This window comes from Limulus polyphemus, unplaced genomic scaffold (assembly GCF_000517525.1).
Source record: "Limulus polyphemus unplaced genomic scaffold, Limulus_polyphemus-2.1.2 Scaffold4933, whole genome shotgun sequence".
Lineage (NCBI taxonomy): Eukaryota > Metazoa > Arthropoda > Merostomata > Xiphosura > Limulidae > Limulus > Limulus polyphemus.
In genome coordinates, this window is record NW_013670543.1 from 41734 (window position 1) to 56032 (window position 14299).

At 32.2% G+C, this 14299-nt stretch overlaps 1 protein-coding gene across 1 annotated transcript in view; it reads left to right on the plus strand.

Moving 5' to 3' along the window:
- Positions 1 to 1025: 1025 nt before the first annotated feature.
- LOC106471879 (WW domain-containing adapter protein with coiled-coil homolog) overlaps positions 1026 to 14299 on the plus strand; it is a gene marked incomplete at its 3' end in the record, with an annotated part of 27695 nt that continues 14421 nt past the window's right edge. The window contains exons 1-7 of the mRNA XM_013932504.1: positions 1026 to 1199; positions 1586 to 1619; positions 6771 to 6945; positions 10168 to 10337; positions 10944 to 11074; positions 12423 to 12514; positions 12939 to 13175. Coding sequence (XP_013787958.1) covers positions 1159 to 1199; positions 1586 to 1619; positions 6771 to 6945; positions 10168 to 10337; positions 10944 to 11074; positions 12423 to 12514; positions 12939 to 13175 — 880 coding nt within the window. The remainder of the gene's footprint in view (positions 1200 to 1585; positions 1620 to 6770; positions 6946 to 10167; positions 10338 to 10943; positions 11075 to 12422; positions 12515 to 12938; positions 13176 to 14299) is intronic.

Below are 14299 nucleotides of genomic sequence, written 5' to 3' on the forward strand. Positions count from 1 at the left end.
GTCCTCTTCATAGCCAGTAAAACTTAATATCATAATGTCATTATCAAATTTAAACAATTTATTGACAATTCCCCTTTCTATGTCATTGATGAAAATAAAAAAGAGCAAATTTCCGAGTATTGGCATTTAATCCAGTTCGAATGAACTGCATTTATAAGCATTTTCTGCTTTCTTCCTTCCAGCCTTTTTTCGAGCTAACTTATTTTCTACTTCCACAGAGATAAGTTTATTGATGGCATTAAACTCTTGGGTATTTCTATCTATATTCAGAACAAATTGGAAAAATATTTGGCAAGTTACCTTTAATTATACATAGTAAGTGCAAGATAATGTATTTGTTTTGTTTGTTGATGTTAAGAACAAAGCTACACAATTGACTCTTTGTATCTACAGGTATCAAAACCCAATTTTTAGTGTTATATGTCGTCAGACCTACTGCTGAGCCACAAGGGGCTAATACATTTGAACTATCATGATCTTCCTCATGTTATCCTATATCATTGTGTCAAGTTGGGTACTGATTGATCAAGAATTGTGGAAACGTAGAAGGAACAGATACACACATATATTGACGTTTATTTATATAGAAGATGCGGGGGTCTAACCCCCCAACCCATTTATGACCTTCCTCATGTCATCCTATATCACTGTGTCAAGTCTGGTGCTGACTGATCAAGAAATGTGGAAACGTATAAGGAACAATTGATTTAAGGTGTGAAAAAACAGATGCGAACTTAGCTTTATATACTAGATATCCTTCTTTGCTTCCACTCGTAAGTGTAAAGAATTAGTAGCTTTGCCTTAAATACAAAATATAGAGGCGCTTCAAGTAGGTAATAAGAATGAAGAAGTTTAACAGCAATTCTTTTTTCTTCTTGGATAATTCTAGTGTGCTCTAAATTCATTTAATCTAAATAAATTATTCTTAAAGATTATGTATAACGTAATCAATGTTTTTAATTTTATGGAAAGGTAAATTTAACATTTTGTATTTCATAGATGACGTTGATTGATGTTTACTGTCCCGGATGTGTCATGGCGTTTTGTCTGTATAAAGTGATGCTGTAACTTGTATATTTATTTATAATACTTCAGGTTAATTTTGGTTTAATTATAGGTTTTTATACTACCAAGAGATAAAATATTATACTTGCATTAATGGTAATGCATGCAAGGAAACTTCCAAGACTCAATGATGGGTATGATATAAAGTTCAAATGAACAACTTGAAGTTGAACTGGAGTGGAAGTTGAAAGTGGAAATGAAATTAATATAATTTCAAACTCAAGTGTACTGCTAAAAGTTGGATATGTTACTTGCATTCTGCAGGAAAAATTTCACATATATATTAATGTATTAAAATTTAAAGATCGTGAACATGATTGTTAGGGTTTAGCCATTAGACGAAATAAAGGAATGTTAAACTAAAATTAATATTTTGTACGACAAAGAATAATAATAATTTTTTCTAAACTTTAAAAGAAAAACTTTGTCGGTTTAGGACAGTCTGTTTAATATTAATTTTTACTTGTTAATAAATGTCATTTTTTTATCTCTTTCTTTCTCCCACTTTGATTGTTATCAGGATCTTTGACAAAAACCAAGCCCATTCATTTGAGGTGAGTAATCATGGTCTGGGATAATTTGTTTGTTATTACTCTTTTAGTATTACTATTTAATGTAGTATTCGTCTTAAAGTGTCTGTGTTTGTAAAGCTGAGAATCACTGCTATTCCTCATTGACATTGATAGGGACATAGTCAAGAAATTGGTCAAGTTGGATGATGATAAAAAGATTGTAGCATGATCACACATCTAACACAAGCGCCAGAATGTCTAGCCAGTCCTCATCAACCACAATGGACAGCTGATGATGATCACATAAATTTGGGGCAGCTACCACAAATAGCCTTTGAATATTTTTATGTAAAATTCCACAGAAACAAACAGTTGTCAGTATGCATAGCTAAAATAATTTTGAATTATATATGTAGGAAAATTAATTTCAAGTCTAAAGAGGTCATTATATTGTTGTACAAGTCACTAATTAAAACTCGTATAAAGTACTTTGTTCAATTTTGGTCCTGTTGCCTTACGAAGGCCAGAAGTGATGGAGAAGGCTCAGAAGAGGGCTACTAGGATGATACTAAGAATGGGTAAATTGTCATATGAAGATAGATAGAGATCTCTTAACTTTTTATTTCTTGAAACAAGAAGGTTCTGGATTGATCTACCTGAAACATTCAAAATTATTTAAAGAATTGTTCAGTTGAAGTAGTTTTATTTCTCCAATAAGGTGGTAAATTTATAGAACAAACAGCCACTTATGAACAAGGTTTACAAATATTTGGGAGATCAGGGCTGGATTTGATCATTAGTTTTCTTTTTGCTGAGGGAGATTGGGAGTCAGGACTTTCAAGATAGGCCAAAAGGCCCATTTATGTCCCTTAATTTAGTATTATGATTTTACAATTGTTGGTGAAGAATTATGTATACTGGTAATATACTAAACACCATGATAACCAATTGATGCTTTAGATATTATACAGCAATAAACAAGAGATTTCAAATAGTTGAATAATTTTTTTCAGAACTGAAAATAAAGAGGTCATCTATTTGAAAGCTCTCGAGTTTCGTGGTGTTTTGAAATGTACTTGATTTTCTGGCTATCCTCTGTGCTAATTCTTTTGTTATGGTTAATGTGTTTAGTAAATGTGTGAAAAATTATTTGAATGTATTTTATAAAAAAAATTATGTTGTACAATATCCAAGTTATTTATAGTTTGGCTGCTGGATGAATTATTATAGCCTGTTAGTTAAATTGATTGGTTTAAGAAAACCCTTACTATCTGTGTAGTATCAGTATTATGGAATAATTAGTGTATGTTGGTACTTATTTCAATAATAGTTGGGTTAACTTTAATCAAAATTTCTGATAGCATGTAAAAAATTTTTACATGAATTTATAAATTTTGTGATGCCTTAAGTATAAATAACATATGAACAACAAGAGACCATTTACTTCTTCAAAGTTGTTCTTGCACACACACATGCTTAAGAAAAAGTAAAAACTTAAACCCACCCTTTAATTTCAGGATATTATCAATCCCCCCTCTTAAACTCATGTAAAGCTAATCACCCAGTAAGAAAAATAGATTTATTAACTGGAGCCTAGTCTGTCTTTTCCAAGTATTCTCATCCTGTTGTCTTTAGAATATGGCATAAAGAAATAACAAGCCTTTATAAGAATTGTTTTATTTAACTTTAGTGGATTTAGTCTGGATTTAAGAAAGAAAAAAACTAGGTACAGTGGTAATAAAATGTAGGAAAACTTTAATTTGACACAACGTTTCTGGCCTGAACTCTTCTTATTTTTATATACAGTGATCCCTTGCATAACAAAGTTAATTTTTTCTACGAAATCCTTCGCTATGTGAATATGGGAAATACATGACCTGATTCATTCCAAAACCATCATAAGTTAACCTTTTTGACCTTAAAAACATAGTTTACAAAATTAAAACACTAATATGTATTTGACAAATAAATATTATAAGAACATGGTAAAGGATTAAAATTTATCGAAACATAGAAGAATCCATAAATATAGTATAAAAGTATTCATACAGTAAAACAATTCCTGCCATAGGCTAAGAAGATGACTGGTATAGAGGGTTTGATGGAGAACTTTTGGAAGGAGAATCTTCCATTATAACTTCTGGGAAGAGGGATTTTGTGAGTTGCTGGATGTTTATGGCTCCAATCTTGGCTTCTTTCTAAAGAAGCTGTCAAGAGTTGACTGCTGTGCTGCCATTCTCTTCTCCATTAACAACTTCATGAAGTAAGACACAACCTTGTTATCAAACTGACAGATTGGAAGCTCTGTGGATGGATGTCTGCTGACATATTTCTTGAAAGTATCCCAAAAGTTTAAAAGTTCATTCAGCTGTGCAGTTGTCAAGGCATCATCATCACCTTGTTTGTCTTTCCTACTGTCATATTCATTGAAGCTGACCAGTTCTTGCAGATCCTCTGTGGTGAGCTGCCTATTGTGAGAGTTAACAAGGTCTTCCACATCATCTTGGTCCACTTCTAGCCCCATGGATTCACCAATTGAGACAATTTCTTTTTGTACAGCAGCAACATCTTCAAATCCTTCAAAGTCTTGCTGGATTACTGGTGAAAGAGGTCCCCATGCAGCATTCAAGCAGTGCACTGATACTTCTTGCCATGCTAAGACAATTGTCTTTACAGCCTCCAGAACTGTTTCAGTGTTAGCCCCTCTTCATGTAATGTAGCCTCAAAATACTTGTGGAAAACCTTCTTGGTGTAGAGCCTCTTGAAATTAGCTATCATTTGCTGGTCCATAGGCTAGATCAGAGATGTGGTGTTAGGAGGCAGGAACTTTACTTTGATGAAAGGAAATTTGGCTATCAAAGAGGAAGCAAGTTCAGGGTCATGGCTAGGTGCATTATCCAAAAGTAACAAAGCCTTCACTTCCATCTTGTTCGTATTTAAGTACTTCTTCAAAAAGGGGCAAAACACTTCAGAAGTCCATTCATAAAACAACTGCCTGCTCACCCATGTCTTACGGTCAGATTTCCAATAAACCTCCAATTCACCTCTGATGACTTTTGTTGCTCAAATACCCTTGAATTCTCAGAAAGGTACACAAGAATGGGCTTCAATTTGAAATCTTCTGATGCATTAGCTCCAAGCAACAAGGTAAGCCTATCCTTTTGGGGCTTATGGTGATGTAAGTTCTCCGGGGCATCTTTTTCCAAAAGAGCCCAGTTTTGTCCACATTAAATACTTGCTGGGGCAAACAGTCTTTCTCCTCCATTAATTCACCAAATTCCACTTTGAACTTTTCTGTAGCCTCTTTATCTACACTGGAAGCTTCACCATGCTTAACCACAGAATGGATCTCACTTCTCTGCTTGAACCTTTGAAACCAACCCTTCCTTGCCTGGAAATCTTCAAAAACTGAACTCAAGGATTAAGCTGATTCACATGTAAGGTGATCAAAAATGTTTTTTGCTTACTCACAAATCATACTTCTGTCTATGGACTTACCTTGCATTTGCCTATCATGAATCCAAAGCAACAGCAGTCTTTCCATTTCTACAATTCTTTCCCTTCCTTTAATGACCCTGGTTGAGGCATCACTCACTTTGGTAGCTTTAATTTTCTCCTTATTTAGCAGGATGGTGGAAATTGTTAATTGAGACAAGCCATACTCCTTAGCAAGCACACTTGTTTTGCCCCCTTTTTTCTGACTTCTCAACAATTTCCTGCTTTATCTTAAGGGTTATGCAATTCCTACTCTTCTTATACTTCTGTGAATTACCTTTAGGGGCCATTGTGATTGCTATAAATTCACTTTTAAATTGATAAATTCAATAAAATCACAGTCTGTAAGAGACCTCTTTCCACAGCCACAGCAAACTATGTAAACAAAGACGGTCTGGTTCCAAATGCTTGTATACGGGTGTCACTGATTGGCTGAGGCCAAGTTTAGTTAGGAGCGCTTTGATTGGCCAAATATGGTGCAATTCATTATGTGGAAAATATTTGTTGTGTGAGTCAATGGGACCCATGGGAAGCAATTTGTTAAGCAGAAATTTGTTATCCGATGGCTTCGTTATATGAGGGTTCACTGTATATATATTGTTTTTGTATACATTAGTTTTAATTAAGCCTATTGGCTCATGTCCATTACAAAATAGACATTTCCAAAACATTGTAAGAAATTGTATTTCTATCATAAATGCTTCAGCATCCTTTAACATAAGGGGCTGTTTGCATCCCCCCCTCCTCCTGTACACTGTTGTTTCTAAAACGTTTTAATATTGAAGAAAGCAAGTTACAAAGTGACATAATTTGAACTTTTTTTTTGCTTTGAAAAGAACAATTATATGATTGTGACATGACTAGGTCTTGGTTAAAAGTTCTGTATATATATGCTTCGAAATTTCAGTTAACACACTTGTTTTTTAACTTGAATAAGTACAATATTTTATTTGAGTAATTTCAATAAAATGTTTATAATGAACTATATGATATCACAGATAAAAATATAGTTTGATGATAACAGATCACTTATCCAATTGAGAGACCAATCAAAGCTTTGAGGTATGCATAGTAACAGGGTCAGAAGAAGCTATAATTACTATTGTCATGAAATAAAATTCTGCACCATGTTGTGACATAAAGAGTATTTTCAGTAAATGTGATAATATTGTTCTCATTATTCTTAAAGTTCCTGCAAAAATAGCAGCTGTTGTGTCATTCATTGACAGGGGCAGTAAAAGACACTCGTGAAATAACATTTACGGCCACTTGTAGGCAGCAGTGTAATGGTGCCCATCAAAACAGATGCAAAATTGAATACAGCAAGAATTACAAAATAGGGTCCTTCCAGTCATAATCAAAACTTTTAATAGAGAGAGAGATTTAATACTTAAAAAATCTTCATCAAAGTCCTACTTTTATTTTATTACATTTATCATCTGTTGCTTAAGCCTAAAGGTTACCATTAGGATGTTGGAACTAACTGAACTTGAAGTTACACATTGTTGAACCTGAATTTTTTAGTTCAGCATAAGTAATATATTTAACAGAGAAATTGTGAAACTTTAAGTAGTAATTATTTACACCAACAGAAAGATTAAATACTTTTATGTAAAGATAAGATTTTTTTCATTTTACATGCAAATCCTAAATGTTTGTATAATTTATTCTCCAATTATGGGTCACTTCATCTGGTAGAACACTGATGGTTATATTAGAAAATCAAGTTATAGTGAAAATTATAATGAGAAGATGCGCAATTCACCAGATGGAAATAGTCGAGGAAGAAGTGCTAGCCCTGATAGTCGACACAGCCCTCGACATCTCAAATTGTATCCTCATAGGCTTAAGGAAAGAGATAATACAGAAAGAAGTGAGTATTGTTCTCAATAAATAACTGTATATTGCAAATTTATTTAATGGAAAATTCAAGAAATTCAAATCATTAATTATAATCTGGTTGTTATTTGCTTTCAAACAGTTTAACCCTACACGCACAAGAGAGGCAAAGTGCACGTTACAATGTGTTACAGAGGTACATTCAAAATTTAACTATACTACTTTATTACCAATGTATGCCAATGAACTTGGCATCAAAATGTAATTTATCATTCAAATATTAATATTAAACAGGTTCTAATTTCAAAAGGAAATATTTAAATTGTTAATCTTCACTTCTCTGTATCACATGATACTTCCTTGCTCTGAATCGTTCCTTTTATAGTTCCATATCTTCTAAGTTCAGCATAAATTACACACTTATAGATAATTTTGATATATACTTTAAGATATAACTGAGATATAAACCAGAAAGTGAAATCCACATGCCATGCCCTTCTATCACATCCTGTCCTTCAAAAAAATTTTTGTAATTCTCTCTGACATATGCTAATGAATTATTTATAACCAATAAAAATAGAAAATTTTGATTTACCAAATTCCCTATATGGCTAACTCATTCTGATAACGGTTTTTGAATTATCTGGCCTAATGTTTCATTATTTACTGTCATTGATATCACCTTGACCAGCTGACAGAATTATTGTAAATCAGTTATAATTTAATTAAAAATACAGTTACACTGAAGTAGTCTTAGGACATTCTTTTTTTTTTTTCATGTCTACTTATTTTTGTTTCTCGGTTGCTATTATTTAAAATGAATAAAAATTAGCACCGAACCAAAGTAGGTTTAACTTTTGTTGAGACTTCGAGATCAAAAAGTACGAATCTCACATGTAAGTACTAGATTTTTTTTTTATTTACATATATTTTTTATTTATTGTTGTAAAAATAGCTAAAATGTTAAGATTAGGAACTTATTAGGCTAGATAAGAAAATGTAAATGAAAAAAACAAAACAGTACTCAAGATAGTAAGCACACATTGCAAGAGCAACATGATTGTAATTCAACTGTATGTGCTGGTAACTCAATCCTTTGTTTACATAAAGCTGCCCACGTCTGATAAATTGCTGTTGTCCTACTCGTAGTGCAGCCATAAAGCAATAAATCTAAATGATCCAAAGATTTAAAAAGTATCAGCTTTGTCTGTAAGAATTAATAATGTCTGATTGCCTGTTGCAACATGTAGCCACTCTAGAAAAAAAAATTTAATTATGATTTATTTCATGTTTTACAAAATTTCATTTTACCATACATTGCTTATTTTGTTATAGTTAGTGTTAGAGAAAATAACAGACAAAATATAAAATTGTACTGAGAAAAAACTTTTTATATTCATTTAGGTAATTCTATAGGTTATGCAAATGAAATATTAAAACTGTAAGATGAGAAAGTGTATTTTTATTCTTAACATAAAATTGACTTCAGACTCAGATTAGTCAGAGTGAGCCAGACTGACTTGGTAAATTCACAGACAACTCTTTTGTAAGAATACTTTATAAAAAAATTCTGATTTTCTGCATACTATAGACTTGTAATGTTTTCTAAAAGTTTAATAAGTTTCTTGAAGATACACTTAGTGAATTCAGATTTATAGTCCTCGTTAATTAATTAATACCGGCTTTGTACGGTGGACCGACCCTCTGTACACGGGCTTAAGTAAGATAGATAGGGCATAGTCTGTGTACGTGTGTTTCTTAAACAAAATAAGTCATTGTGTTCAGAATTTGTGATCCACAACAAATAGGACAGGTTAAACAGCATGTTAAACTTATAATTCTGGAATCATCTGTGTTTGCAAGTTTGTAGCTGTTGGTGCTGCAGACTTTAACTCAACTTTTGAAGGCACTACTAAATGGTTGCTAGTTATTTTTACCCACTAGCAAATTTGAAACTGCTACTAGCAACAACGTTATTCCTCTCTAAAATCAACTACAAATGTGTAGCAATTATTTCATGTATTAAATGTTAATAAATAAATATATATATATATATATATATCCTTGTTATATGTATAAATCTGTGTGTGGTGTTTTCTTTTCAAAACGTTTCAAAAATCAAAACTAATTTTAATTACATGTAATAATGTTTTTGTTTTAATTATTTCATAAAAGTTAAAAGATGTGTTACTTGGGTGGACACTGGTGTATCTAAGCCACAACTGTTTGAATAGACTGTCTACAGCACACCACTGCTGCTGGTCACTGAAAAAAAAGTAGTTTATTTTTAAAAGTTACAGTTTAAATGCAAAAATCTGGACAGTTTAAGAGGAATGTGAAAAAAAATGTGTGCAGTTTACATGCTTTCTATTATCTTATTATCCTAGCCAACTTGATGAGCTGTGTTATTGGCCTTATCAGCACTGGATATGATAGATGTAATGTTGTTTACATATTATAACATATTTTCCTTATTGGTTCTTATAATTACTTCTACTTAGTATACTTGGGCACAATATTTCAAATCTTTGAAGAGGCCATTGTGTTTGTTGCTCTGGCAACCAATAAAACGAGTTGAAGCTGTAGTATTTCTATCTAAGTTGTCTGCTAGTTAGCTTGGATATGTCACACAGCTCAAACAGGGATTGTAAGACTGGCAAGTGAAACAGTTATAGTAACCTTCTGTACTCCCAAGACTTGCAATATAGATGACTGAAATACATGCATTCTAGATGTATTGATACTGGACAGTAAGAATCTGTGGATCTTCCTTCTGAAATATGTGCTAGCAGTTTCCTTTCAGTACCTTCTAAGTTTTATTGCATGATTAACCAGCAATTTGCTAGTTTTGTAGCATGAATTTTGAGCCCATTTCCACATGTTAAATTATTCTACAGCAACTTTGAAATGACCTTCAGCATTCCATTATTTAATCTTTTTTTTTTGTTACCTGGAATTTGACAGTTTTGGTTTTTAGAATATTAGTTTCTCTTAGTTAAGAACATTTTTTGAACATTTGAATAGGAAGATTTTATCTTTGTGGTCAGCTTGGTGCATAGTTACAGTTTTAGTTGTTTACTTGACAAGAATGTTAACAGAAATTATTAATTTGGTGAAAAAGACTGGCTTACACTTCAGGGTGAGCCTTTTATATCAATAAATGTTTAAGTCTGGAATATGTTTTATAAACTTAAGAGAACTGAATGTTTTGTGTATATGATAAAAAAGATTAGCAGTATTGTATTTCTTGATTCAGATTCTGGTAGATCTCCTTCTATTAAAGACTGCAGGAGTAGTGGAAGTGGTTCTACTGTTGGAAGCAAAATGCACCACTTGCCACCGTCATATAATTCAACTCCATCCCGTCGACTGGAAATATCTCCTGGTGCTTCGAATCGTAGTAATCATGATAGGATTCCCACAGAGGTGAGAAAAGATGTTTGTAAATAAAGAAAATATTAATACTAACTTACTGATCATGGTGCTGAAGTAGTGTAGTATAGATATTTTTGTTTTTAATGAAAAATATAACTGTGTAACCAGACATTAGTGGGTCATAACACTTTGTTGTAGTATGTGAAAGATGTAACTAGGTAACATGACAAGGTAATAAAAGCTTATATTGTTAAGAGGACGTTATCAATTATAGTAATTAATTTGCTCTGTAAACTCAGTTAATAAAATGATGATTGCTTGATTATTTGTCAAAAAACAACCTGTAATAAGTTTGAAGCCATTCACTTATCTTTGATTTGATGTTTGACTCTACCTTACATTTTTCATCATCTGAAAAATATAAAACATAGCACAATAGAAATTGAAAAGTTCATTTTAATCGATTTATACTTGTTTTTGTCTGTATCACGAGCTGCTTTTCTTGATGTGTTATAAAAAGAAAGGAACTTGTGTTGATAATAACTATTGAGTTTTAATTATTAAGGATAATTATTGTATTTGATGATGCAGAGAATCCATTAGACTTTCATAATCCACCCAAATCACATGAAATCTAAGGTTTTTGTATATTTACAGGAAAAGGAAAGACGGCTTCAGATTGCTGATTGGTCAGAACACATCAGTTCCTCAGGGAAGAAATATTATTATAATTGCAAGACAGAAGTTTCTCAATGGGAAAAACCGAAGGAGTGGTATGAGTGGGAAAAGTAAGTTCCAAATTTGGATCAAAAGTTTTTATTATTGGCTACTTTGACACATTCCCCCCAAAACCAATACCAACCACCAGTCATGGTTGATATATCTGTTGTTTAATAAGAGTAATAACAATAAAAGCTTTATGAAGTTTTGTGATTTGTTTAATAATGTAATCAGTAGTTGTGACTTTATTTTTAGTCATTTTGAATGTTCAAATCACAGTTTCTCAAAAAAATATTATTTAGACAATTTTCAAATCACAACTACTGTAAACTTTTGTTGTAAGCAGTGTTTGTTACATTGCTTAAAACAGTTTTTATACTAACTTTTGTGCATAATAATTTTGGGTTTTATTGCATTTCTAAAGATCATTTTAACAGTAACTACTAATTTTCTAAAATAAGCATTGATGCAGGATCAATTTATTGAACATACAAACAATATATACATTTCTCACTCTTTCCCTTCATTTCACTAATATCTGTTACCGACCAATACGAATATGGCTATAGCTTCTCCATTTTTTCAATGAAGTACATGGTTAATATTATATGATTTCCACAGTTTTCAGCGGCATAACTTCTGGCTTTAATGGAGTAAGCATAGGTAGGCAGAATCTAATTATTGAACTATTTGGGTTAATAATTCTTGTTTTAAAATAAGCTAATGACAAAACATGTAGAAGAGTATAAGTAAAGCCATGATTTTCTTTGTAATGATTTTTAGAGATTGTAAGTTTATTCAAGATTAGATATGGTTATATGGTCACTCTACATGAAATGCCTGCATCCATTTTATTTTGCCACTGAAGCAGTCATGTAGCTACTTTATTGTCCAATAAAAATGTGAGTGTTTTCACTTATCCATCGTTTTGTGCTTGGGTTAGGCCTAAAGCAGGAACATTAACAAACAAAACTTTCATTTCTCTCTTTTTACTTTTCAAGAAAAGACATCTGATGTACCTTATATTTTTTAAATTTTTGTAATGATAAAGAAGTGAAACAGGTTTATAATGTTTTTTTTATTAGCTTACATGTAGAAATACAATGTCTTACATTTGGAAATGTAGCACAAGTTTAGCTTAAGCCTGAAATTGCAAAATGTAATAAATCAAGATTTGATTAAGTCTGACATTCCAAAATGTAGTAATTGAAGCTTTCATTAAGTCTGACATTGTGCGATCATGTGCAAGTCTCGATGAAGGCTAATATTTCAAGTGGCCACACCCATATGGATTAATTAGTGCTTTGAATAAAATATCATTTAAAAATACTAATTACTTTGTTACACTTTATATATATATATATATTTATTTTTTATTTTTTTCTCTTAATAATTCTGGTTATATTTGGGTTTTAGGAAACAAGGTATGTACAGACCTTCAAGTGAGTCCAGTAGAACTAAAGACAGGTCAGTGGACAGACAAACCCCGTCAGCTACTGGATCTAGGTGTATGTATTGATGGTTTTCCTTAAGAATGGGTTTTTAATTGATTAGATTCTTCATCCAACTTTCATGTTCCTTAAAAAATTAAATCATTTACTTCTTATGCTTCTTTTTTTTTATAAACATAAGATTATATTTCAATTTGAACATATAAAACTACATGAATTTTAAGAATTTGTAGGAGAACATTGGCAAAAACTGCAGTTTAATGTATTTTTAAATTTTAAGAAATACTTGTAAAGAGAAAAAGATTTACATTTGTTACTTCTTTTTTCTTTATGAACATATATTCCTTTCATCATGAGTGCTTTATTCTGGTATGCTGGAACCAGAAATTGGTTACGTTTTGTGGGTGTTTCTGCATTTTAATGTAAATTAAACAAAAAGTTAATTTTTATTTATCTGTTGCATTGTTTTTATGACTTGCAGCTACAGAAAGACACTCCTGTCGAACAGAAAAAAATACCCATAGTAGACCCCAAGAACAGCAGTTTCCACCCTCTACTATTCCCTCACCGGTGAAACCCAGCAGCTCTGGTGTTCACAATGCAGAACATAGCAGCAACAGTCGAAGCTCTCTGAGGGACGAACCAGCCCATTCTCAAAGTGGAGACAAATCTTCAAGACACGAAAGAAAAGAAAGTCTTCGAAGAAAAGCTAGTGAAGGTAAGTTTCTTATTGCAGTGTTCACTGTCAGGTTTTTATGTATGTATGGACCAGATTGTATACAGTTGGTGTCTATGACTTGATGGAGATAAATTTCAACAACAAATAAACAGCACACAGTCCACTTGTTTTAAAATAATGAATTAAAACAAGTCAAAAGTATAATAATGGCTGGAGACGGCTTGAATGGGTAATGAAGAAAAACTTTAATATAAGTTTAACATAACAGCAAATGTACAACGTTTCGACAAGGTTTTGTCATCTTCAGGTACACATTATATACAAATGTTTTTATACAGTTAATTACCACAGTTGTATCAAGAGCTTTAAATAATTCTCTTTTGGTCAAAAGTTTGCACAGGTTTGGTCAATTACTTTAGAACACAATTGACAAATTATTTTTCTTTACTCTATTGTTGCAATACAATCTGTGATAATTTCACTTAAAAAAACACTCCACTGTATGCTCTTTATGGTTAGCCACACTCACACACAGTCTAGATATATCTATATCTAATTAACTTTCTCTAACTTAACTTGAACTACACTTTGTATGTGTATTTATAGCCTGACTGAGGTCTAGAACTTTCTACATGTTACGAGAAAATTATGATGCAACAATACTCAGTTAACTTTCTTACGGTGAGCTCAGTCCCAAGGACTGACCTTGTAACCATTTTGTGCTTGTTATAGTTTTCATGTTGTAACTTTAAATCAGTATAAAACTTTGAAGATTATCAATATATTGAGTGGCACAAGTAAATAGACACCTAATTTTTTGTCATTTAACTGATTTATGCTAACTAATTTGTGTTCACAGAGCACTATATAAATGAAAATGGTCCGCACACTAATTATCTAAAACATGCCTAGAACTCAAGGTTCTCTCGAATTGTCAGATTTTGTTAGAGGAAGGATAGTTGGTCAAGCAGATGGTGGAATAAGTCAGCGGCAAATTTCGCAGAATTTGGGAATCCCGCTTTCGACAGTCAGCAGAATCATCATGCAGTTCAGGAAAAATGGCAAGTAAATAACTGAGCAGTGTCCGGGTCGTCCTGGTCCATCGGAGTGGACAAAAAGGACTGTCAAGAGGAGCATCGAAATGGATCCCAGATTAACGACTG